This window comes from Ursus americanus, chromosome 31 (genome assembly GCF_024610735.1).
Source record: "Ursus americanus isolate L20-20 chromosome 31, mUrsAme1.1.p, whole genome shotgun sequence".
Classification (NCBI taxonomy): domain Eukaryota; kingdom Metazoa; phylum Chordata; class Mammalia; order Carnivora; family Ursidae; genus Ursus; species Ursus americanus.
The window spans coordinates 22,088,117-22,116,030 of NC_142157.1; the positions used below are offsets into that span (position 1 = coordinate 22,088,117).

The 27,914-nt window shown below is 39.1% G+C and overlaps 1 protein-coding gene across 1 annotated transcript in view; it reads left to right on the forward strand.

Moving 5' to 3' along the window:
• Positions 1-27,914, forward strand: part of CUBN (cubilin) — a 257,006-nt gene that overhangs the window by 175,212 nt on the left and 53,880 nt on the right. The window contains exons 45-56 of the mRNA XM_045787715.2: positions 1,012-1,190; positions 2,396-2,605; positions 3,243-3,383; positions 4,019-4,200; positions 10,007-10,178; positions 11,234-11,440; positions 13,949-14,098; positions 15,873-15,994; positions 16,538-16,763; positions 18,445-18,632; positions 23,766-23,922; positions 26,092-26,241. Of these exons, the coding sequence (XP_045643671.2) occupies positions 1,012-1,190; positions 2,396-2,605; positions 3,243-3,383; positions 4,019-4,200; positions 10,007-10,178; positions 11,234-11,440; positions 13,949-14,098; positions 15,873-15,994; positions 16,538-16,763; positions 18,445-18,632; positions 23,766-23,922; positions 26,092-26,241 (2,084 nt within the window). The remainder of the gene's footprint in view (positions 1-1,011; positions 1,191-2,395; positions 2,606-3,242; positions 3,384-4,018; positions 4,201-10,006; positions 10,179-11,233; positions 11,441-13,948; positions 14,099-15,872; positions 15,995-16,537; positions 16,764-18,444; positions 18,633-23,765; positions 23,923-26,091; positions 26,242-27,914) is intronic.

Below are 27,914 nucleotides of genomic sequence, written 5' to 3' on the forward strand. Positions count from 1 at the left end.
AAATGGGGAAGGGACATACATTACACCTTGAGCCTGAAAACATTGCCTGCCAGCCACTCGCATTAGCTGAGCAGTTTATGTACACGGATATTGTCTCTCCCGATGCCACGCACATCCTCCCAGAGACACAGAGGATGGCTGTTTGAGATTTATGTTACCCGTTCTTCCTCCCCCAGGAAAAATATAGTGTCTCTGGTAGATGAATATTTATTTTCCCAGACTCGCACTCAATGTCATAAATAATAAAATACCTGTTTAACAAATGGAAATTCGTGTTATGTGACACTAGGGGTCACCAGTGTCAGAGAAAGGACTAAAGCAAGTACCATACCATACAATTTCCCCATCTCTCTTTATCGAGAATTCTTAAGGGATTACAAACCAGGGAGTAAGCCTTACTGTGTTGAACACAAAGAGAATAACCATACTGACTGAAAAAAAACCCTGAATTTTTTCTCTTCATGTATACATTTGCAAGAATATGTGTCTGGCACCAAACTTAGATACAAGAGCTTTTGCTTACTATTTATGGGCACCCGATCTAACGCCACGGTCCCACTCAGTGAACATTAAGTGGCTATTTGACTTTCTTAAGAAATACTGGGTAAACACACACTCCCTTTTATGGACACAGAACATTCCAGCTGGGATTCTCCACCAGTCTAGGTGGCAGGGCACGTGAGATGTGGCCTCTCATCATGTGAAATAAAGTACCTGTTTTTTTGAAATTCCTAGGCATTCATTTGAGAATGACTTGTATATTTGTAAAATGAATATGGAATATGGAGGGAAGACGAGTAAGCATTCTTCGATGTGGTACATGTAACACCTGCCTTTTGGAACTACAAACGAAAGAACATATAATGGTTAGAAAAATATCATGTAGCATTCTCAAGCGACACACCACTTACAGTGATTGTCGTAGTGTCTTCTGCTACAAGAATGATGATTAATATTGCTCTTGGAGAAAGTTGGTGAAGTATGTTAAACGGAATCTTCTTTCCACTTTAGCTGCACATCCAATTACCTTGAGTTGCGAGATGGGGCTGATTCGAATGCACCAGTACTTTCCAAGGTTTGCGGGAGATCTTTGCCCAGCAGCCAGTTGTCCTCAGGAGACGTGATGTATTTGAGATTCCGATCTGACAACAGCCCCACTCAGGTGGGGTTCAAGATCAAGTATGCTATAGGTAACAACATTTTTTTTGTATTTCATAAGAAAGTTATGACAGACTAATTATAATAAAACTTAAAAAAAAGCATACCATTTTTAGAGAAGTCTCTATCTGCATAATTGTAATGATTGTTTTAGTGATAGAAATAAGTAAGGAATGTAAATGTTTAAAACAAAAGTCGTTTATCAATTTAAGATTTTATTTTGCTTTCCATTTTAAACCACTCTTTTTAGTAAACTTGAATATTTTGTATTTTTTCCTAACTTGTTTGTGAAGACATATTCAGTTAAATCAAATTTTTGTTTCTTTCTTTTATCATGAAATCTCTATAGTATCACCTTAACTAGTAAAATGGTTTACTATTCAAATATAAGCAAATAACTGTATATAGAACAGTAACTTTGAACTCATCATCAATGGATAATGTTTTACCCTATGTCTCTAGTGCCAAATCAGTCACTAGATAAAAACAAGTATGTCTCCTCAGTGTTTTGATTTCCTTACTTTAAAAAATGAGCAATACACATGCATCCTGAAGATTTATTGTATTAGGGTCACCGTGACATAGAATTTACTATCTGGTGGGTCTGAACACTAACCAAACATATTTAATACAGTCAAAAGTTGGAAAGCCTACTAGTAACAACATTAAACCTATACCACAGGTTGTTTTGTAGCCTGAGGCAAATTGTGTATAATTCAATCTAACTATCACATCCAGTTGATAAGAAAGAATTGAGTGGTAATTTGCCAGGCCCGAGATACCAGTTACTGCAATGAAACATTCATTTGACAGTTAAAACAGGAAGGGCAGGTATCGCTAAGCACCACCGCACCCCTTCCAGCTGAGCAGGCCCTCCGTCTTCAGAATCACAGACAGAGGGTAGTAGGCAGCCCCTACCAATCTAACAGTTGGTTCTTGAAAGGAAACTTCCTTGCAACAAATAGCTTATATGGTGTCCCAGGAGGATTAATGCGATGTTATGGAATACGCCATTCAGTTTCCGTTTCCCATTATTGGCCTGGACTTGTGGTATCGTTTCTCTTTACATCAATAGTGGATTTCAAAGAATAAGGGGAACACTAAATAAACATTTTCAAAAATTTTAAAATGTTAATTAATATTCGATTGGCACCTAAAAGTTTTTGAATGTGCTGGTTAATTTTTAAAAAAAAAAGAAAAGAAAAATCTCATCACAGAATATTGCTCTTTTCTGCAGCCCACTGTGGGGGAAGAGTGACAGGGCAAAGTGGTGTCATTGAAAGCAGCGGATATCCAACACTTCCGTATAGAGACAATTTATTCTGCGAGTGGCATCTCGAGGGTCCCTCAGGACACTATCTCACCATCCATTTTGAAGACTTTAACCTTCAGAATTCCTCTGGCTGTGAAAAAGACTTTGTGGAGATCTGGGAAAGCCATACCTCTGGTCAGTGCAATATGTCTGCTGTCTTTTGGGGATGTTTATTTTCTCATGTACTCATTCAGCCTCTGAAGTGTCCTCTCTTCAAGAAAGGCAAAACGACATCTATTCTTTGCATGCAAGGGCAGTCAGCTCTGAGCAGTGTCACCTTTTCTCTCCCTGGAGTCCTACTCACACACAGTGGGCAACCAGAGCCCCAGGTGTCGTTATATAGCTTGTCCTTTTAGATCACACTGAGAGAGCAGTGCACGGAGAAGGCATCCTCTTCCCGTTGAGACCTTCCAGTGCCATATGCGGTTAGTTATTTGAGGGGCATCCTGTCAGGTAAGGAGAGAGAAGGTAACGTATCTAGAAATCACAGGAGTTGGACGCTCCTCACTCTGTTGCCTGGAACCATCTCTTGAACCGAATGAGCTCCCTCATTGTGCTGAGATGTCCTTGCCCTAATTGGTTGCAGCTTTTGTTACACATCGTCATCTATATGAGTATGTCGATCTTATTCATGTTTGTCCTGCTTCTCTTAACAGAGAGGGCAGGGTCTTGTCTTTTATTGTTTTCTTTGTACTTGTAGAATACCTCAAGTAGAGGTGAAATGAAATCAATCACCTGGACATAGACATACTTGATTATTTGCCTCTCACAGGAAGTTTATTGGGCAGATACTGTGGAAATACCATTCCGGACAGCATAGACACTTCTAGCAACACCGCTTTGGTGAGGTTTGTCACAGATGGCTCTCTTACTGCCTCAGGATTCAGACTCCGGTTTGAATCCAGCATGGAGGGTAAGTTCACTGTTAACTATTTATCTATTATTGATCGGCTGGACACTATGCGAGGCACTGGTGTTACAACAGTTGTTGAACCAAAATGACCCCTACTCTCTTGGACCTTACACTTTAGTGGAGAGGCAGATGTTCATCAAACAGTCCCACCACAGCTGTGATACAGGCTACCAAAGAAAGGAAGTAATGCTTTGGAAGATGTTGTGGGACGAGAACTGTACACATTCCTCATCTTAAGAAAACCAGTGCATTAGCCCCACAGCTGCCAGAATCAGCATTCCAAATACCCTGACATTGGTGAAATACAGATTTTATCTGAAGAAACTGGATAGTTAATCTTCTGAATCTTCTGACTCTTGAGATTACTCCATCGATTGGTCCCCCATACGTCTTGGGCCATGATGACACAATGCTGCCAGTGAACTGTCATCCGTGGAAACATGGATTAAATATTAAATATTAGAGACAGGAAGTGGATACAAACATTCTCTGTAAGTCCTCATATACACATAGTGATAAATAAGAGCAATAATTTTGTCCAGTGGCACAGCGGAGAAAATACTTGAGGGAACACTTCTTGTGGAAGGGATCATTTTGATTGGATTGGCAGTTTTCTTGGGTTTCTTCCCCTTCAGAGTGTGGTGGGGATCTACAGGGTCCTACGGGAACATTTACCTCTCCCAACTACCCGAACCCAAATCTTCATGGCCGGGTCTGTGAGTGGAGGATCACAGTGCAGGAAGGAAGGAGGATCACCCTGACTTTTAACAACCTGAGTCTGGAAGCCCATCCATCCTGCAGCAGCGAGCGTGTGACAGTAAGTGTCCCGTGCAGTCGGGGATATTACATTCCATTGTTGAAGGAGTTTATTGACCTATAAATCATAGTCAGAAAACTAGGTCGGGAATATTCCCATCCATGCAGCTGTACCTCAAACAAATTTGAAGTATTTTCGATAGAACAAAAGCACAGTGAACTGCCCTGTTATTTGTAAAACCTGTTTTAAGAGCCTATTCGTTGTCACAACGTACATCAGGGTCATAGGTGGGATAAATTTTAAGAGCAAATGATCATTACACATGGCAAAAGTGGGTAAATGGCCTGTGGGTAGCATGTAGTTGAATAGGACTAGAATCATGGAACAGTCACCAACAAACAGTTCTAAGCAGTTGAGTGGTCCTGCATAGTTAACTGTTCTCTGCCGAGGTGCTGAGCAACTCCTTTGGGAGAGCATGGGCTGCCTGCCCTCAGTGTTGCCAAGGTCAAATGCTTTGGGAGATGCTGTCAGCATTCTTAGCTTCCCTTAACAAAGGAAAGCAAGGGAGATCCATGGGTGGGAAAGAAGATCGTTCACTGAAATGAGAGCTATATATACTAGATTAATTATACATTAATATTAATGTATTTCTCTACCCAACTCAACCTTTCCTCTGCCCTTGTTACCTCGGTCAATAACAATTCCAAACGTGCAGATGCTTGGGTCAAAGGCATCGATGTCTGTTTTGGAGTCTTTTCTCTCACACCTTAGGTTACATCCGTAATCAAGTCCCACTGGCTGTATTTTTAAAGAGATTCAGAATCTAATTACTTCTTATCATATCCACTGCTACCACCACCACCGCTCACTTAGACTTAATTTAATAACTTCTGGCTGGTCTCCTTACTCCCACCCTGTGTCCCTGCATTCTCAGCACAGCAGCCAATGTGATGGGTTTAAATGCAAATCACATCATGCTGCTCTCCTTGAAAATCCTCTATTGGCTTCTCATCTCACTCACAGGGAAATCCCATCTTTACTGGGGCCCAACGGGCCCTAGGGTATCTGCATCTTGTCTCAAAACCCCCCTGCCCTTTTGCTTACTGTGACCCAGACTCACTCACTTCCTTTTGGGTCCTTGAATCTAAGATGTTTGATAACCCACCTGACCTGTCCCATGGCCTCTGGACTGTGCCTCCGCAATGGCTGCCTGTTTCATTCTCTCTTCATTCCTGGCTCTTCAAAATGACCTGATCCCTGAAACCCTACATTAAATAGAATCCATCCTGGCCCATCCTGTTCCCTGCATTATTGCTTTCACAGCACTTCACACCAACTGACACCCCATGTATTTGTTTGTTTGTCTGTATATTGTCTGCTCCCACCACCAGAAAGTACGCTCTATTAGGACATGCTGTGCGTTTTATTCACTGCTGAATACCCAGTGCCTGGCACATAATAGAAACAGTAATTATTGACTGAATGAATAGAAGTACTATCATTATCCTTTTTTAAAAACAAGACACTTTTGGGACAGCTGGGTGGCTCACTTGGTTAAGCATCTGCCTTCAGCTCAGGTCATGATTCTAGGGACCTGAGAAGGAGCCCAGCACAGGGCTTCTTGCTCAGCAGGGAGCCTGCTTCTCCCTCTGCCTGCTGCTCCCCTTGCTTGTGCACGAGCTCTCTGTGTGTGTGTGTGTGTGAATAAATTAATAAAATCTTAAAAAAAAATAAGATACTTTTTTTTCAATTTAATTGTCTCCTGTTGGGTAGTGAATTTCAAAAATATAAAACATCTTTGTATGTTAGTCTAATAGTTCGTATTGCCTTAAAATGACCATATTCAAACTTCAGATTTTGCTCCCTAGTTCTAACACCTGAAGGACTGAAATGTTGTCTTTTATCAGGTATTAAAAACTATGGGACCCTGTGTACTTTCTTCTATTTGAAAGCCAGGGAATTTTGGACTAAGCTTGCTTATTTTAAAGGGAACACTTTCCCTCTATTTTCTACTGAATATATCTCTATATATCTATATTTATGTCTATATAAATTTATATCTGTATCTATTTATATCTATATAAATTTATATTTATATCTATAGATATGTATCTGAGATCATGACCTGAGCCGAAACCAAGGGTCGGATACTTAACTGACTGAGCCACCTAGGCACCCCTCCATTAAATATATAGAGAAGCATGAAGTAGGAAAAAATTAGCTACTCCTAGTATACCATATTTTGATACATTTTCTTATCCTTCCTTGGCAATGAATATATTATGTAGTTGTAATAATGTGGCATAAATTCATTTGCACACTAATTTTAATCTATTATTCTGATTATAAACATAATGGGTGCCTATTGAACAGATTTTGGAGAGTTCAAAAAATAAAAAATATAAAAAATACTTGAAATTCTACCTACCCATTGCTAAAATTTTGATGTATGCAACCATTTATTTCCCTTTGAAATTCTTTCCATAATTGAGATTATATTGAATATAATGATTATGAGGAATCTTACGAGTAGAATTTTCACATGCCCCACAGTAAAGATAACATGAACAGTCATAGTTTCAGAGCTCAAATAATAAAATAAAATTTACAGCATTATCCACACATTTTGATCACGTCTTACTTGTCATTTTCCCATCTCTGAATCATAGGTGCCAAAGGCATCTACTTTCAGCTCTTTTAGTTACTTCTCAGGGTGTGTCTGTCATTATTTCAAAATAATATTCCTATTCTGCTACTTTTTTTTTTTGGTCTTAGACATCATCTCTCCACATGCAACTATGGGAGATGAGGGTTTAGCTCTCTTCACAGTCCACCCCCACCACACACACACCACAGATGCTCACAGGGTTACGCACAGTTCAGACTCCCCCAACTTCCTCCCAAAATGCATACGTCACAGATTTTGTTTAAATTGCTCTTCAATGTTTACATTATTATGATTATACAACTATAGCCATGTAGTATGCTATGGTAGCATTTGCTTTTGTTTTTCTGATTAATAACAATAATCACGTCCTTTTTTACATTGAGTTTTTTATGCACATATCACTGATTCTTCCACACGCTTTCACTCCAGGGCTACATCCCCACCGTGTATAGTAAAGCACATCCACCAGTTCATTGATTTTCTTTAGCAATATCCTTCCTTGAGCCCTTTTCCATCAGCTGCAAGCCCGATGCCAGCTGTCGTGCAGGGCATTCCCTTCCCCCTCGACTTTGCACGCTCCTTCATTCCCCTCTTGGGCTGGACACCTGACGCCATGACGTGTGCGATATGTGCATTATCCTGTCTTGGTTCATTTCCTTTTTTTGGTGAGGCGTATGTTCTTGTATCTCCATTAGGAAGTGGGCATGGACGATAAGGTTTTTGAGAAGTTGTATACCTGGAATTATCCTTATATTACAATTGTTTTTTGAATATACTATGTATATTAAAATATATGTATTTGATATATTCCCATATGTATATAAATATAGTAATCATAATTTTGAATTTTTATGTTGCTGCTTTTGAGGTCCATTTCCTTCAATTTCCTGTTTCCTATTTACGTATGTTGATTGGTCTCTGTCTTTTACATTAGACACCCTTAAATGTCTAATGACCCTTGGCTATTTATTCATATTTAAGAATGAAGTACTAAAATGCTGCTCGGAAGCTCTGTGTGCATGGAATTGTCAACTTATGGTCTTCGTTGGGTTGGGGGGACTTGACCACTTAATTAGGAGAAACTACAAATGTCATATCTACAGGACTTTTCTCCTGGGGAGGCTAAAGCTCCAACAATAACTTTCAGAATTAATTTCTTATGAATCTTTAATATCATGTCCACATTCTTTTTCTTTGAGATATATTTTTATAGGTCCAATGTTTGTTTTGTTTCTTCTTCACTCTGATGTAAATAAGGGGATGTGGCTTGCCCTTTGCCCACACTTTATCACTTTGAGAACTTCTCACAAAAAAGCAGGGGTGAGGGGGGAGAAAGAGAGAAGAAGGAAAAAGAGAAGGAGAGGCAGAAAGAAAGAGACAGACAGGAAGAGAGAGAGATAAAAGAAAAGGAAAGGAAAGGAAGAAAAGAAAAAAAAGAAAAGAAAGGAAAAGAGAAAAGAGGAAGGGAGGGAGGGCAAAGGGAAACTTCCTGAGATCTACAGGTTGAGTGAGGGCAGCCTTCAGTGCACTGCCTCTGGATTAATACCTTATCCAGCCACCTGAGCATACAGTTCCTCCAAACCTGCTTATCGACTCTGTCCAGATGGAGAAGAGGCAAAGGTACACCATCCAGCATGCACTACAATGAGATATGTGCCTGACTTTATTCCTGCATATAGCAAATTTCAGAGCTTGTCCTGAATCTCAAATGCCTACTTCCTGTCCCATTGTTTTCTGGGAGTTGTAGTTTCTGAGTACAATCACTAGTGGAGGAGGAAAGTGGAAACAGCACTTTGGTTGCCTCAAAGACAGGAGTTCATGTGATAAATGGCTGCCTGAACAATTGTTAGTCATTGTGACTCTAAGCTCAGGGTGGACATTAGTGCAACGATAACCGCCATTGATCAGGGTTTCTGACATGTTCCATTAGTCTGCAGTTGCTGGTAATCCCTTTTGATTCTGGTAATATGTTGCCCATTCCTGTTTTCAGTATTATTGAAATTTTGTCATCTTCTGTTTCCTTATACATTACTTCATGGTTTGGAATCAGAGGGATGCTTTAAATCCAATTTTATTATCACTAGTTCTTTGAACTGAAGCAAATTGCATAACCTTTCTGAATTCTACTGTCTTACTCTGGAAAACAGGGATGATATTATGTGTCTGAGAGGGTACTGTGCTAATTGAATAAAGTAATGCAAGTAGGCTATTAGCAGAGTCTGGCATTTTGTTGGTGCTCAGTAAGTGATAGAAACACTGTGTCTGGTCCTGTGAGTCAGAAGACACTTTAAACCAGAAGCCCTCACAGAGCTCAATTTCATGATCAATTTTAGCAAATTAAAAAGCTCACATCTTTGTTATGGAGTGCATTCTTCTCCTCCATATCTCCTAATGTTAGGCTCTGAATCATTATTTCTAGATTATTTCGTGATGATTCACATCCTTTTTAAAAAAGAGGAATATCAGCTACTCAATCAGTCAATTATTCTTTAGTTACTTCTGGATCTTTCCCAAACGTTAACAACCAGGCATCCTGAAACTCCCTTGGTTTTGCACAGAAGTCGAATAACACTTTGCAACTATCATAAATATGTGCATCACTAGAATTATTAATATTTTGGAGACAGCATGCCTCTAACCCATTTTTTAAAATTCAAATTAATAAGAAAATTGAGGCTTTGGATCTCTAAGTACTTAGGAAAGAACTATTATATTGAGATTGATTTTTTTAAAGTTACTTCTCAAGGCATTTAAAAATATTTGAGTTACTATATGCTTCGAGTCATCAAAGACTAACATTTAAGGCTTCATTCCAAATATCAAAGGTCCCGATACATTGTTAAGAAAAATGGTCCATCGATGAACTCTCTGAACTAAGATGTAAGCATGTTGGTCTAATTTCCATTTCGAGCACGGTTTCCAGCTGCAGACAGGACTGCAGTTTTTCATTTGTCACCACATGGCAGGAGGGCACTACTGTAATACTTTCATTTTAGTGAAATGACCCTGAGGCCACAGAATGTGCTTCGGGTAACACAGTGGCTTATGGCCCCGGGCGAAGAGCCCATACTGTTAAGTAATTCCTTTTAGCACAGAGTTTCCTTCTAAGGAAGTGTATCGGGGCTGTGAATATAATCTTCTAGGAAACACTCAGTCAGATGGACAGCGTGACTAAAGGTTAAACTGTTTTTGCAACAGATACTCAATGGCATTAGAAGTAACTCACCCCAGCTGGAGGAACTGTGTAGTAGTGTGAACGTAAGCAACACCATCAAATCTTCAGGCAATACAATGAAAGTCGTGTTTTTCACTGACGGATCGAGGCCCTATGGAGGCTTCAGTGCTTCCTACACATCCAGCGAAGATGCAGGTAAGGGAAGATGTTGTAATCGTGGGCACTGCGGGTGTCCCACAGCTACTACCCACAGCACAGGAGCCATCTATTTCCTTCATAGATCAGAATTACACCTGGGATCTTCTGCATAAGGCAAACATGTATAACTAGATAGAAAATCCATCACAGACAGGAAAAAAAAAATGCTCTGGTTTCAGAAAGCTGCTATTGTGAGTTAAAAACATTTAAAAATGCTGTTGGGAAATCTGGCTCAATTCCATCCAATGTTGCCATTATGTTGGTTGCCCATTCTGCAGTCCTTGGTCAATTATTTTGTGTTGAATGAGACCTTCAACTTAGAAGGTAACTGACTCCCCAAAAGTAACTCATTTAATTAAAGATAGCCAGATTTTATTGTTTCTTAGTCATCCATCCGTATACATATTTTTCCAGTGTAAATGAATGAGGGTTCACATTTGATACAGAGTATTTAAAAATTAAGCAAGATACAGCGTTTCTGGTCTAAATATTCTCTTATTTTCTGGTTTGGTGCTATTACCTAAGAGTTTTAAATTTTAGAAAGAGTGGAACTGAATATTTAAAAAACCTTTAAGTTCTTTCATTGATAAGAGGAACATTCATTACCATATGAAAAGGGGCAAGTTCATTGGCACTCGGTGTTGTGTTATCTGTTTGCTCCAATTAAATTCTTGGGTCAAGTGGAGAATTGCTAATGAGAAGCCACTTAGACCACCACTGTAGGTTAGATATTTCTCTAAATTAAATATTAATGAACAATAGGCTTAAGTTAGGAGAAACTGATGCATAGCCAAATCCCTAAATCCCCCTAATCTCCCCTAGAGGAAAATAAAGTTGTTTATTTTTATATATATTTCCAAACTCACAGAAACTTCTTCCATAGTCTGCATGCATGAGCCAGCCCTTCACCCACAATCTTAACTTCACCTAGAAAAAAAACACAAAAGCAATAAAAATCTTGCTGTTGTTATTTTAGTTGTTATTGGGTTGCTCGTATGTTGTTATCCTGTGAATTTCACTCTTACTTTCTCTGTTGCCTTTTGCTTTCTTAGTGTGCGGTGGGCCCCTCACACATTCCCCTGAAGGAAACTTTACTTCTCCTGGCTATAATGGAATCAGTAATTACTCAAGAAACTTAAACTGTGAATGGACTCTCAGCAATCCAAATCAGGGAAATTCATCCATTTACATTCATTTTGAGGATTTTTACCTGGAAGGTCACCAAGACTGTCAGTTTGATGTCCTTGAGTTCCGAGTGGGTGAGTTCAATCAAGGAAGATGTTCTCCTGTTTGTCCACAGTATTCTTCTTATATATTTAGTGGCTATATATTTACACAGAATTCAAAAGAACGTTGGTCAGAAAAAGCTATATTTTCTGTGTGTACCCAGCTGAGGTAACATGTCCTGTGACCGGTGAGCGAGATGGATCAGAGTTTGCAAGGAGACTCTGTGTTTCATTTAATGTGAGCCTTACCCAGGAGAGATTCAGCTTATCTGTGTTCTCTCTCTCTCTCATTGTTTTAAAAGATTTATTTATTTACTTGAGAGAGAGAGTGAGACAGCACGTGGAGGAGAGGGGCAGAGGGAGAGAGGGAGGGAGACAGAGAGAGAATCCTAAGCAGACTCCATGCTGAGCACGGAGCTTGACAGGCAGCTCCATCCCATGTCCCTGAGATCATGACCTGAGCCAAAACTTAGAGTCGGACTATTAACCGACTGCACCACCCAGGTGCCGCCCCCCCGCCCCGCCCGTCTGTGTTCTCTTGATGAGTACAGGTGGGCCCTCAATGATCTTTCACTACGCAAGACTTCTTTCCTCACGGACTGGAAGTTAGCATGGTCAGAATTGTATCGGTGATTTCCTGAATTTACAGGAATTCTACTCAGAAATCAAAAGAAGCTTGCAATGTACCAGATGGAGAAGTGTGTGGAAGCTACTTGGGGAATTATCCCCCAAAGAGTCAAGTTTGTCTTTGTTTTCATGATAGAAATGGACTGAGGTGTGCTTGGTAAACCATAGTTCTCTTAAAAATTTTTTAAAATCTCCCTTCATGAAAGATGAATCCATTTTAGTCTTCCTTGCAGTTGAGTCCTGAGTCGTGGGCGATCCATCAAACTGCCTCCATTGTTACATTGGCACTCTTTTCCTGGTTTGAAAAAGAGAAGTAAACTAACATGGTAGATCATCTGTGCTATTTAAGGTTCACTGAGTTCCATGTCACTGCAAAACTTTATTTTAAAGAAGGCTGAAAACAGAAGAAACTAACACAGTGAGCTGGTAACAATGTTCTAGGGAGGCTACTGAAGTCAATGCTGACTTTGAGAACATGGTGGACAGAATTTTCAAGGAGAATTTGATGAAGTCTGTGGTCACAGACCAAGGGACTCAGCAGGAAAATTATCTGGGCCCTCCTAAGTAGATGAATCTAAAGAAGATTTATGAAGGAAATGGAAGTTGTAGTTTGAGAATGTTCTCCATTGGATTCTGATAAACCCTCACCACTGCCACCTGGTTCAAAACCACTGGCTTAAAATGCCCGTCGACTAATGAATGGATAAAGATGTAGTGTACATATATGATGGAATATTACTTGGCCACCAAAAAGAATGAAATCTTGCCATTTGCAAAATGTGGATGAAGCTAGAGTATATTATGCTAAATGAAATAAGTCAGTCAGAGAGAGACAAATGTCATGATTTCACTCATATGTGGAAATTAAGGAACAAAACAGATGAACATAGGGGAAGAGAAGGAAAAAGAAAATAAGATAATGGCGGAGAGGGAGGCAAACCATAAGAGACTCTTAACTATAGAGAACAAACAGGGTTGCTGGAGGGGAGGCGGGTAGAGGGCTGGGCTAAATGGGTGATGGGCATTAAGGAGGGCTCTTGATGTGATGAGCACTGGGTATTATATGCAACTGCTAAATCTCTAAATTCTACTCCTGAAACCAGTACTACACTGTATGTTAACTAACTTGAGTTTCAATAAAAAAACAAAGCAAAACAAAACACCGTTGGCTTATTGAACTAAGCAGAGCAGCTCTATATCAAATTCCAGTCAGTTAAATGCAGTCTTCTCCCTATTCCCCCATTTCAGAGAGAGTTAAAGTACTATATTTTGTTGACTTATAAAATCAACGATGTTGGTCTGACAGAATAAATACAGAACAGATTAATTGTGAGCTCCATAGGTGTTCCATAAAGGTTAATCAAATTACTGTGAGAAGTAATCGTCATAAAAATACTCAGCTCCAAATCCAATAGTTCTTAGCCTAAGTACGGAATATCTTATTCATTTTAGTTGATTAAGTGCAGTGAAGAAATCATTGAAATTTTAGATAATTATCACTTTTATCTTGATGATATATTTTGTCACTGTTGGCATTATATTTTTTACTCCCTTAAAAAAGGCACATCCAAATATTTTTTAAATTAATTGTATCTCTGTTTAGGTATGCTGAAATAATTATGAAAACACAAATTGGAACAAAATGGCACCTACAATAAAGATGCCTATACTAAAAAAGCATGGGGGTTTTTTGTTTGTTTTTTTGTTTGTTTTTACTCTGTTGGAGGGACTCTTTCTTTTGCAGTTGATGAAGATAGAAAGTAACGTTGTAAAACATCTGCTGTTAAATCAGAATTCCAATGTGTGTCAGTAAATACCTTGAAATGTTCTTTATTATTTGTTCCTACTGAATTCATTGAATATATTTCTCAAAAGCTATATAAATAATGGCATTTGGTGTGCTATTTTGTTCAGGTAATGCTGATGGGCCTCTGATGTGGAGACTTTGTGGACCTTCAAAACCTACAGTGCCACTGGTTACACCTTATCCTCAGGTGTGGATACACTTCGTCACCAATGAACGTGTAGAACATGTTGGATTCCATGCAGAGTATTCTTTTACAGGTAAGACTTGTGATTAAGCTCTCAAACTCTGGCAATATAATAGATAATAATCTTTTCCATAAAGATCTCACATGTATTTTGTTAGATTCACTTCTAGGTAGCTATTTTTTTGTTGCTAATCTCAAGGAGATATTCTAAATTACATCTTCTAATTGGTTGTTGCTGATATCCAGGAATTTTCAAATTTTTATATATTGATCTCTAGCCCAGGGATTTTGCTATACTTTTATTAATTTTGGTATTTTATCTGTAGATTATCTTTGGTTTTTCTGTATAAACAATCATATTTTCTGCAATGATGATTTTTTTTCTTTCAGCTTCAAAACTTCATTTCTTTTTCTTGTCTTATTTCACTGGTTAGGCCACCATCATGTCAAATGGAAAGGATGACCTCATGTGAAAGCCTGTGACCCTTTATTGTTAAATATATTGATTTCTCTTAGGGTTTTCAATAAATACTTCTTATCAGATTAAAGAAAGTCCCTTCAATTGTTAGTGTACAGTTTTTTTTTATTCTGAATGGATGTAAGATTTTATCAAATGATTTCTCTCCATCTATTGAGATGATTCTCCTTTCCTCCTTTTAATGTATTAACATGATAAATTATATATTAAAAGACTTTTCTCTTGTTAAGCCATCCTATAATTTCCAGGATAAACCCTACTTGGTTATGATGTGTGTTTTGAACATACTACGAGACATTATTTGCTAATGTTTTGTTTTGGATATGTATCTGTGACATTCAGTTTGTATCTGAAAATTCAGTCCAAGACAGACAGCACTGCTCTTTGCTGCTTCTCTGGGCCATCAGAATTTTTCTAGTCCCTTTCACTAATATGGCAGTTCTTTTAGAGTCTCAACATTATGTAAAAGTCTCAACTCCAGCCCTTCCTTTTGTGTGGGTCCAAGGCCATAGTTCTGCATGGCCATCAAGACCTTAGATCTTGACCTCTGGGGCCCACATCTTGGTTCTACATCCTTTCAGACTGACATATTCTCAGTTCAAGATTATCCCTCAGAATTTGAGTATACTTATTTTTTTTTTAGATTTTAGAAATTCTCTTTTTTTCCTATGAAGTTTGTCTATGAATCAATATATATTTTGGTTGTAGTTTTATCTAACATTTCTCTGTTATAATCAAATAGTTGATTGGGAGAGGGAATAAGATTGATTAACCATCTTGCCAGTTGATTTTTCTTTATTGGATTAAAAGAGGAGAGCTAGGCTTCAGAAACAGTATTACTCATGTGGAAAATCAGACAATCTTATGCTGTAAAGATATATCCGTTCTTCAACTTGCTATGCTAATGTATACTTTGATAGTTGACTACAGACATAAGTGCTTCTCATCAAATGACAAATTCTTTAGTTATGGTATGGATCATATTCTTCAAGCTTGTATTTATTTTTACTGGTCTCTTTTTTCAAGAAAGGCAGTGTTATTTACTTTGTCCCTAGTCAGAGTGTCAGTTATACGCACATCGAATTATTCGCCATTTCTGGTACAGATTATCTTCCTTCTCCTTTGTCCTAAACATGATCCTGTCTTCCCCGTGTGATTCTGTTTAATTCACACTATATGAGATTCTGTTTATTTCTTATCTTCCACCCAGTTTTACTTTGCCTTTATATACTTTCATCTATTTATTGATTGATTGCTTTTTTAAAATCATAAAGTATGATGGCTGTAAGACCCACTTCCTTTGGCTTTGCAGAGCTTTTTTTGTTTGTTTTCTTGTATCTTATTTAGAAGTTTACAAATCTAATTTCAGACTGTGGTGGAATACAGCTGGGTGAGAATGGAGTGATCACAAGCCCCAACTATCCAGCCTCTTATGACAGCTTGACCCATTGTTCCTGGTTGTTGGAAGCCCCTCAAGGCCATACCATCACTGTGAGTTCTGACTTTGTTCTAGAACAAAAATGCCATGTCCTCTGTGGAAACAGAGTTCTTTAAATAAGCAAGCAATTAGAATAGGTTTTGATTCTGTGATCAGTTCATTTTCTCCCCAAAATCTCATTAGAGTACAGACATCTGCAAGTATTCAGTGACTGAAGAAATCTCTTTTGCAAGCATAGAAGAAGAAGATGTATGTGTGTGTGTGTGTGTGTGTGTGTGTGTGTGTGTGTGTATACACATATATATGATATTCCCATCCAGGAGAGAAGTATAATCATGTTCTTGATATGAGTTGGCATCCCAGCCCACTGGACTGAAAAGGTCCCCCTAGTGACTCCAGTTCCAGGGAGAAATATCCCCTCTCAAAATTTCCAAAAGAACCCCCAGTAAGGAAAAAGAGAGGAGGGCAGGGGACAGTCAAAGACATTAATATAAAATTATATAAATTAAAACAAAGTAAAAGGTTTCTGAGGACCTTATCTAACTTTAGGTAGCTAATCTCACTTACAACTCAGAGCACCTCATTTTCTCCTGCAGCTTACGTTTAGTGACTTTGATATTGAAGCCCATGCAACCTGTCTTTGGGACTCTGTCACTGTCAGAAACGGTGGTTCTCCTGGATCTCCCATAATAGGACAGTACTGTGGAAGTTCAAACCCCAGGACAATCCAGTCTGGTTCCAACCAGCTGGTGGTGATTTTTAACTCGGACCATTCGGTGCAAAATGGTGGATTTTATGCCACGTGGAACACACAGACTTTAGGTAAAAGAAACATTCTCTGCACTTTTTAAATTGATATGCTTTTAAAATTTATTAGATAATGTAATAAGTATGCATTTTATATCTACTCTGTTAGACTCAACTCGGACTCTTTATACAAGTCATCTCATGTAGCACCTTTGTAAGGAAGATGCAATAGCCATACATATTTTCTCCATTTTATGTGGATGGAAACTGGGGACAAATGGGTTGATAGTTTTCACAGTCATGGAGCTAATAATTGGTAGAGTCAGGATTTGAATAAAGATAGTGGGGCCCAGAAATCTGATCTTAACACTTCACCATGTTGCCTACATAGGCAAAAGGGCATGGCATAACCAGAGAATCAAAAATAATAGAAAATATGTGTTGGAATCACAAGTAGTTTCAGAATATTTGGAACTTGGAGGCAGAATGCTGAGTGGTAAGCTGAGAGCAGGAAATTAAATGGTCCATATCATGAAGAGCCTTATCTTCTAAACTGTCCCTTGAGTAATGGGGAGCCATTGAAGAGTTTTGAGCAGCAAAGTGACCAGACTTGTGATTTAGAATGATGCTTTGTATGTGGCAAAGTATAATAGATTTGATTTCAAAAGGGTAGCTTTTGTGCATATAAAATATGATCTTCATGGAAATTCCCAGAAAATATAAAATTTGCATTGGAGGGGCACCTGGGTGGCTCAGTCGGTTAAGCATCTGCCTTCGGCTCAGGTCAGGATCCCAGGGTCCTGGCATTGAGCTCTGCCAGCGGGGAGCTTGCTTCTTCCTCTCCCTCTGCCCCTCTCCCTGCTTGTGCACTCATTCTCTCTCAAATAAATAAATAAAATCTTTTTTAAAAAAAGAATTCGCATTGGATACTTTAGTCAGGATTACTTTAAAGCCTTGCAGTATCACACAGGGCAATTTTTTCTAGGAGAGCCTGAGTTATTATGAAGGTTTTTGTGGAATGAGTCAAACTTGCTCTCATTAAACCACTCGTTGTTGTTGAAGTCAGAGAGGAGTTTTAGGTGCACCATTGGTTTTCCAAGGGCTTAAAAGCAAAAGATACAGGAATACTCTTTAATTTAACTTCGTTTTGTTTTGAGTTCATGTTTTTCCTTTTGTCATCTCTTAAGTACATATTTTAATAGTATAAAATCGGTATTTTCTTTCTTTTAATTTATGTCAATTATTTTCATCCATCAGGGTTTCAATATGAACGAACCAGATTGCTTAATGGAAGAATTTTCTCCTCCACAAAATCATTTTCTCTAGTCCTGTATGTTAGAGTAAAATTACAGATGAGTGTAGACTTGTAGTCTCATGTGTTCACGGTGAAATAAAATACAGAACTTGGGATTGCTGGTTCACAAATACTATATAGCTTCAAGGGGAGTAAAAAATATTGCCATTGTTTGAAAACAGAATAGAAGTCTATCCTCTTTATGGCAAGGATTAGTGGCCTCGGGTGAGTTCAATATAAGTATAACAAAACAATAACAGCTGAAGCTTCCTCTGGATTCGGGGACCTTACGTTTATTGAGAGTTCTTGTCGTATACCTGCCCCGAAGGCCAGTGACTCATACGTAAGAAAAGAGAAAACCTAAAATCTCACATATAGAAATGCATCTCCTTTGGAAGTCTTGAGCTACGAAAATGGTTATTTTCCTCTCAAATTAATGACTTTTCCATGACAATTTCTCAGGTTGTGGGGGAATACTTCATTCAGATAATGGCACAATCAGATCCCCTCACTGGCCTCAGACTTTTCCTGAGAACAGCAGATGTTCCTGGACAGTCATTACTCACGAAAGTCAACAGTTGGAGATCAGCTTTGACAACAACTTCCTGATTCCCAGCGGTGATGGACGGTGTCAGACCAGCTTTGTGAAGGTGAGCACGCTTGGTTATTTAATTGGAGACGAGCTGGTTTTGTGAACATAAACATTTAGACCAGAAATGACTCATTGCCTCTCAAAGTAAGTAAATGGCAATTTTCTTTATGGATTTCTTATATAAAAATGTGAGAAATCTCAACTATTAAGAGTTAAAATTTGAACCACAACATACATATTGCCCTGTGACTTTTCATTTGCTAGTATGTAGGCAAAGTAACTTAATTAAGGAGATTGTTTTCTGGCCTTATTAAATTGTCATGCACGCTTAGTGTTCTTCCTTTCTGCGGAAACTGAGGAGAGAAGGCCAGATTTTTTTTGTTGTGTTCTTTCTTTCTTTCTTTCTTTCTTTCTTTCTTTCTTTCTTTCTTTCTTTCTTTCTTTTTTCTTTTTGTTTTTCTTTTCTAATAGATACTCAAGGACAAAATGAATGTAAGGCCGCGTTACAGGCAACATTTAAAGTATGCTATGAAAATTACAGAAGGCTAGACATGTGGCTAGTGGGCCTCAGGAGCCCACAGGCTGAAAAGAACATTTTATTCATGTAAAATTATGGCAATGAGGTAGTCAGTAAGGCTCTCTTTCTCTAAAATTACAAATACTGCTTATGTGGCACTGACCTCACTTTTCATTGACTTATGACTGTGATGGCTGCACGATAAATTCATTCTGATTATGCTATTTGAATCTCATATGTTATATATCTCTAAGAGATCTTTCCATCTTTTAGTGGAAAAGACATTGGCCTTAAGGTCACATTAGCCTGGACTCCATTCATATCTTTTGCATTTACCACCTGCATATTCCTTTGGGAGTTAATTAAACATTTGGATTTAATTTCTCAACCATAAAATAAAGAGAACAATTTGTCCTTTAATAGGGCTGTTTTAGACATTAGAGGTAATATGAGATAATAACACAAATAGTGCTCAGTATGTGGAATGTGAAACCACCTAATGAATAGTAGTGGCATTTTACTGTTGATGTTATTATTTTATGTCATCTTTCAAATTATGTTTTATATCTAACTGATCTCTGCTTACTGGTTAAATAAAAATCCCATACTTTTACAAAATATGTGTATAACAGAACACATCTAATACAACTTTCCCTAATTGCTTTTCTCACAAAGCAAATGAACTCTCTCATGGACTCTGTCTCATGTGCTGAGTAAACTTCAAATGTATAGACATATGTAAAGCATTGCAAGTTCATCAGTCATACAAATGGAATCTGAAAATTACTTAGGCCCATTTCTCCTCTTGATCGGGTGGGAATCCCTCTGACATCTGGCAAAACCAACACAACTGGCAGGTGGGATCCATTTGGAGCCCTGCCCAAACTAAATGGCCTGGGAAGTACTCTTCTCCTGCCAAGGCTGAGCCTCCTGATTCTGCCAGGAGACACTGAAGAGGGCAGAACCAACAAGAGGGACCAGCTCCAGCAAGCAACCCTTAACCTCTCACCTTATACAAACATTAACTCAAAATAGACCACACCCTAAAATGTAAGATATGCAGCTATAGGCTTTTAGGGAAAAAAAAATAGCCCAAAGTTGTCAAAACCTAGAGATAAGTGAACATTTCTTAGACTAAACATCTAAAGAATAATCCACAAAAGGAAAATTGATTACTCTTACTTCATCAAAATTAAAAATCTTTTGATTTGTGAAAGCCTGTGTGAAGAGAATGGAAAGACAAGCCACAGACTGGGAGAAAAGATGTACAAGCCACCTCACCTGTCTGACAATAGGCTACGATCAAGAATATATACAGAACAGTCAAACCCAACAGTAAAAATACAAAGAATCCAACTAGAGTATGGGGAAAAGATTTGAACAGATATTTCACCAAAAAGGATATGTGGATGGTAAATAGACAATGGAAAGATGTTCAACATCACTAGCCATTGGGAAAACTGAGAATTAAAACCACAATCAGGGATTGCTACACAGCTATCAGAATGCCTAAAATAAAGAATAGTGACAAGATCAAATCCTGGCAAGGTGGCGGAGAAGCTGTATCACTTACTCATTGCTAGTGGGAATGTAAAATGGTACAACCACTCTGAAAATGGTTCAGCAGTTTCTTATAAAACTAAATATGCACTTGCCGTAAGATCCAGCAATTGCCCTCTTAGACATTTATCCCAGAGCAATGAAAATTATGCTGGCATAAAAATCCATATACAAATGTTGATAGCAGCTTTATTTGTTAATAGCCCAAAATTGAATTCAGTGCACATGTCCTTCAATGGGTGAATGGTTAAACTAACTAGCACATACCTACCAGGGAATGCAAATCCTCAGTAAAAACAAACCAACCATTGAGAGAACAACCATTTGGATAAATCACCAGGGAATCACGCCAAGGGAAAACAGCCAATACCCAAAGGCTACATAGTCTCTTGTTCCATTTACATAACATTTTTGAAATCACAATAGTTAGAAATGGAGGACAGCCATAGGTTAGAAAGATGGGGGTGTGGGGTGAATTGTTTATGATTTTAAAAGGGCAACTCTGGGGACCCTTATGGTGTTGGGCCTCTTCATCATCTTGAACATGGTGGTACATAACTAAGTACACACACACACACACACACTCACGCGCACGAGTACAAGTAAAACTGAGAAATTAAGTACAATCTGTGGACTGCATCAACGCCAACATCCTGCTTATGTTATTATACTATAATTTTGCAAGATGGCAATGTTGGGGGACACTGGGGAACGTGTACAAGGGATTTCTCTACATGATACCTTACAACTGCATGTGAATCCGTAGGTATCTTAATAAGCAATAGTTTTTTAAAAAGTTGAATGATAAAATATCATGTGCAGGCTGACTTATGCAAAACCTGAAGATAAGTCAGAAAGTTTTTGACTTAATGACAACTTGATGACGTTCTGTAGGTCAAATATGGTTTTGGTGAGTCGTGGGTTATATAGGCAATGAAAAGAGCTCTTGACTGACAAGGCAGCAGTGACTATTGACTAACTCTTTACCATTATTATCATTACAACACTTATGTTCCTCGACCAAAAGGTAGGATGTCAGATCCATAATTAATGACTTCAGGAAAGTATAAGCGCTTGATCATTCTTGAAGTCCTTAATTAAAACACTTGAGATTCTTTATTAAAAGTTTTAGCTGTCACTTTGCCTTTTCAGTAATGTTGTAAAAATAGTGTATGCAGATATCTATCTCCCAGTAAGGCATATGTATAATTCTTAAAAATCTGAATAGAAAATTTCTGTAAACTATTTTCCTGGATAGTTAAGGTGGTGGTGGTGGGGCAACTTAAAGGGGATATTACAGAAATTTGGAAGTTTGTATTTCTTTCCTGAGACTTTTTTGATTTTAGGTATTTGGCAGAACTGTGCCTTTGTTCTTAGTAGCTCCCATGACAGACCCCTTCTATATCTAATGAGTGACAAACATCATTTGACTTCAGTAATATAACTAACGGCTGGATATCCAGTGTTTGAAAATCATTGGAAATGATACGGCTTTAAAGAACCGAGAAATAGTAAATCAGCTTTACGAATCAGTGCCATTTCACACCCCTTCCTATGGACTGATCTGCCTGCAGAAATGTTTTTAATGGCTTGTTATTTTATTGCTTTCTTTGAGGAATATTCTTGAAAGTAATATGTTCAAATGAGTAATTTCATAGAATTTGATGTGAAGAAAATATTGAATAGTCAAGTAAAACTGGTCCAAACCCATTTAATCTTCTTGAGCTAGATAATTCTTAGTTGGGGTGGGGATCGGGCTTGTCCTGTGCATTATAGGATGTTTAGAGTTTCCGGGCCCCTACCCACTCCGGGCCACTCCCCACACCAAATATTGCCATCAAAAATGCCTCCAGACATTCCTGGTTGAGATTTACTCAACTAGGTGGATCTTCCCTGGTTAAACCTGGTCTCTGTTCCCCAGTAATGCATATGTATTACCTACTACCAGTATTTTCCTTGAGGGACTCCACATTTTAGATGCCGTGATCTCGCACCTGAACGACTGCAGAATTGTCCTGGCTGATCTCCCAGCATCCTATCCTCTCTTTTCCTCCTATTTTCCGGGTTGTAATGATTTCCAAAAACCAAGTATCCTAGAGCCCTAAGTTTTCCGGTGGCCATTTTAGGACTGTGGTCAGATCTCTAACAAGTCCCGAGGCTGGAGAGGCTAGCAGGGACTTTGCAACCTCCCTCGTTACTGACTCAGTTTCCACTCTGTCCCTTGCAGTAGGCCCGCCCCTTCCTGCCACAGGGGACAGGCACACCCTCCCCAGACCAGGAAAAGCCCCCTGTTAATGTACTCTCAGTAGCTTCAGTACTGCTCCTTTCATAGTTGGAACTGTGCATTTAAATTTGTGATTCTGTGAGTCAGATTTTTCTCTCTGGTTAGGCTGGTTAGGATGGGCTTGATGTGGAATTCTAATGCTCACAGTTTATTCCTCAGCAAATGGGTATATGAGTTACCTCTTCTACAGTGGCCAGCCCAATTAAATGACAGCCTAAGTCCAACTTGGGAGTTGCTAACCAGTTTTTAGTAAATAGCACATCGTGGCTAAATCTCATCCTTTCTTCGAAATGAGCACTGCCAGGAAGTCTTCTGTGATTTATTCCAATTCATGCTAATTACATGTCTACTTGGAATTCATGTCCATTTTCCTCATGCTCTACAAATAAATTGATTTCCATGGGCTTCTTCTTGGTAAATGTTATCCACTTATAACCCACAATGTGCCATCCACCCGCAACAAAGGGTGAGCCTCACAGTAGCACACATCGCTGCTCTGCCTCCCGTGACACCTAGTAATCTTAGCTAGATCAGGCCAAGTAGGAGAAAGTAAGAGGAAGACGAGTGGTAGTTGATTTTTCTTGGAAATCACTGCCTAGCGACACAAAAATAAACACAGTCTCCTTGGACGTGTCAAGAATGGGAGATGCTGTTAAAAAGCCGCTTAAAAACACTATTCTCAAAAGAAAATATTACCGATTTGCATGCATTTTATTACTATTGTGTTTAGGTCTATATACACCCGAGTTCCATTATTTTCCAGCCTAAGCACATTAAACCGTGGACAGGGGAAAACCTCAAGCATTAAGTCATGTTTATGGCTCTGCTAGGTGTGGGCAGGAACTGAGGAAGTCGACAAAACCCTGTTAGCCACGAGCTGTGGGAATGTGGCTCCCGCTTCCATCCTCACACCAAGAAACGCGTTCACAGCTGTGTTCCAGTCTCAGGAAACCCCCGCTCAGGGCTTCTCTGCATCGTTTGTGAGCCGTAAGTAGCCCCCAAAACCAAAGCGGGAGGTCCTTGAGAGGGTGAGGCTGCCACAGGCAGGCTTTCAGAAGAGGGGGTGCTGCACCGGGGTTGACTGGAACCAGGGGTTCTGGGGGAGAGGGTGGGCCAGTCACCTGATCCCGAGAGTACACCCTTCCTTCAAAAAGCAGCGAGAGTGGAAACGAATTCAATGGGAGGTCAATTGAGAGATGACGTAGAAGGCCCAAGTGCCACTGGTGGACACTAAATCTAAGCCTAAAACCCGGAGTGGGCAAGAATTAGACAGAAGCCTAGGAGGCCGGTAATTAGTAGGCGATCAGCGTGCCCGGTGAGCAGCACCTCGACCTCCTGCATCAAAATCACTGGGGCTTTCAGAACCCACCGATTGATTGTCAGGCCTCACTCGACCCACCTGAACCCACAGTTTCCATGGGTGGGGCCTTCCATGTGTCTGCGCTCACCCAGACGATTCTCAAAGTTAGTAAACTTTGGAAACAACTTTCTCCAGGATTTTCTCTTCCTTCTCCAGTTACTGCTCACAGACTAGATTAGTGGGGAATATAGTGAGTTTCACATCTGAGAAGCAATGATGGATGCCTGTCGGCTGCATTCAGTCGGGTAGCCACTTGTTTGCAAACTGCTGTTTAGGAAAAAGTCTAATGAAAGGAATTAGAGTGAGTGATGCAGTGATTAGGTGTTTCAGACTTCAATGAAGGACAGGGTGGTGGAAAGGGAGGAAGGAAAGGCCAGCCCAGGCCTAATGTCAGGTCCTCCCTCGCTCGGTTCCTGTGTGTGTGTATGTGTCCATAACTGCGTGTTCTGATATCAGTTTAGAAGGATATTGGTATTTTCCTCTGTGATAGGTCAGGCAGCGATGTGGATTAACTAGTTAGTGGTTTTATGAAAACAAATGTCATTTTAGTGGTAATAACGTGAAATGTTGGGGTTTGGGAGCTAATGGTCAAGAAAGAATTCTTGAGATGTCTTTGGTGGAAAAAGGGTGGTTCTATTAAAGCATGGGGATAGGACCCGTGGGCAGAAAAGAGCTGCACTGAGGTTGTAAGGAGTGACCAATGATGTCATTTCAAGTTGGGAGGGAGTTAGGCATAGCAGAATTCTCTAAGGAATTTGGAAGCAAGGTTTCCAGGATCTTGAGGGGCCATTTACTACTATCTAGTAAAACCTTAGTCATGAGACCCTTCAGGTGTCTATATCAGTGGGCCATATGCTTGGAGGATGATTGCTAACATATATCTTGGGGGATGGGGAGAGATGAAGGATATTTCCAAATGGATTTTCCTATATTAAAGAAGATTTACAGGATCCCCGGAGGGCCAGCTAATGTCAAGCTAAGGTTGCCTTTTGCGTCTAGCAAAGTATTAACATTGAGGCCGCTGAGCTCCTGGAGGAAGGTCACTCTGTCTCAAATACTTGTCAGTGGGCTGCAAGTTGGAAGGAAGTTTCATTTTTTTCTACATTTCTTTTGCCTTTGTTCTCCACATCAGTAAGAGGATGATTCTGTATTTCTGACACCAGGGAATCATTCATGTGAGAATTTGATAAGAGTTGGCATTAGTAAATTCAACATTTTTTAAAGCAGTTACTGTTTTTATGGACAGATTACAATAATAATGAACATACCTAGTTTTCTAATATTATTATAAGGTATTTTAAAGCCATTAAGTTGCAGGCGCCTGGCTGGCTCAAGGTCAGTACAGCATGCAACTCTTGATCTCTGCGTCATGAGTTCGGGCCCCACATTGGGCAGGGAGCCTACTTAAAAACAAAAACCAAAACCCATTAAGTGATACTCATCAGAAACAAATCACTTCATCTGTTTTATCTCTTTACCTACATGAGCCGTATTCAGTCGTCGCTCAGTTTTCCTTTCCATATTATCTTCAACTTAAGTGATCGGCGATGAACTTGTGGTAAAATTTCTACTACTTAGCCCAAAACTCTGCAGCATATTCTAAATCATATAGAATGTTCTCATTTTGCATGTATATTTATTTTAAAATCAGAGCTCCATCCCCTCAGTTATTGTTTCTTCCATTTGGAGTATCTTGGGGAATATGTCTCTAGAGAACTTGAGTCTTTCCCTCACTGATAAGAAGATACTAGACGTGAGAACAGTTGTTCTGATAATGCCTTTTTCTTCCCACGTAGGATGTGGAGGTAATTTCACAAACCCTTCAGGTTACATCCTTTCTCCAAACTACCCAAAGCAATATGACAACAACATGAATTGCACCTATGTGATAGAGGCTGATCCTTTGTCCCTGGTCCTCCTGACTTTTGAGTCTTTCCATTTGGAAGGTAAGTTTATTCGTATCTAAATTATAATTGATTCTTTTTTTTAAGATCTATTTGTTTGTTTTAGAGAGAGCAAGAGAGAGAGAGAGAGCATGAGCAGGAAGGGTAGAGGGAGGGGCTAGAGAGAATCTCAAACAGACTCTGCACTGAGCACATATCCTGATGTGGGGCTCGATCTCATGACCCCAAGATCATGAACCGAGCTGAAATCAAGAGTCAGATGGATGCTCGATGGACTGTGCCATCTTGGCGCCCCTGCATTTCATTCTTAATAAATGGATGAGTGATAAATGAAGCAGGAGTCGTATAAAATCACCATTTGGAGGAGATATTTAAAATGTCACAGAGTATTTTTTATGTAAACTTGATTAAAATTCCATCCATAGTCTCTCGTGGTTCCATCCAATGTTTTAAGAACACATGTACCATTCTATATATTCCATCCAGAAGTGAGGAAGTAACGTAAGAGCTTTAAGAACACAAGCATCACGTAAATTGCTTAAAGAAAAAAAAGTCTGGGGGCGCCTGGGTGGCACAGCGGTTAAGCGTCTGCCTTCGGCTCAGGGCATGATCCCGGCGTTATGGGATCGAGCCCCACATCAGGCTCCTCCGCTGTGAGCCTGCTTCTTCCTCTCGCACTACCCCTGCTTGTGTTCCCTCTCTCGCTGGCTGTCTCTATCTCTGTCAAATAAATAAATAAAATCTTAAAAAAAAAAAAAAGTCTGGAAAGTATTACATGTTAATAATTGTTTTTAATGTATTCATTTGTGCTTTGTGCATACACACACCCACATGCATGTACACACCAAACACTAACTAGCAAGAGAAACGATCTTACTGAGTCAAAGTAGGTGCTCGAATAAATGTTGAAAGAGTGAATAAATGAATATAATTAATAGATGTTTGCACTCTAGTTTGATTCAATATTACCATGGGATCCCTTTTATCTCCTTTCTGTCTTTGATCTTCAACAATCCCATAGGGATTGTGAACTCCCTAACCACAAGAGCCCCTTTGGGTTCATCCTGCAATTCCAGGAAATGAGCTGTTGGCAAAGGGGATAGTAAGCCTGTTTATTTGGGCTGGCTCTGACCACAATAGACACAACTTGATGTTTTGTAGCTGCTGGGACACAGTTTAGAAAAAAGATCTCTTTACGAAGATGGGTATTTTTAACCATTCAGTCATATTAATATTTTTTACAAATTAACTTTCCATTTCCGAATTACACTTAGTCTGTAAATTCGTCAAGCTACCTCTGCATAATCAAAATTTGTTTCTGTTTGGGTTGGTCTCCCTTCCAGTGAAAAGTTACAGTTAGCAAAATGGCCTACAGTGTTTAGCATTCAGGAAATTTATGTTTCATGAAAATAAGAATGACATGTCAGTACTCATACCTTGATAAATTATACAAAGCCTCTCTCACATTATCCTTTCTCTATGACCTCCTTTTCCTACATCTCTACAAGTTGTAAATTTTGGCACATATGTTTGCTAGAATGCCAAGCATGAGTTGATGTATGTCACTGTAAAAATGGAATATGAAGTGAAATATATCTTTTCAGCTTTTGCTAGCATAAAATTCTAGTAATACAAATATGCATTCACAATATATAAAGTTTTAGGGGAAGGTAAAACAGTTAATCTAAAATGACCCAATGTTGTATTTAAGAATA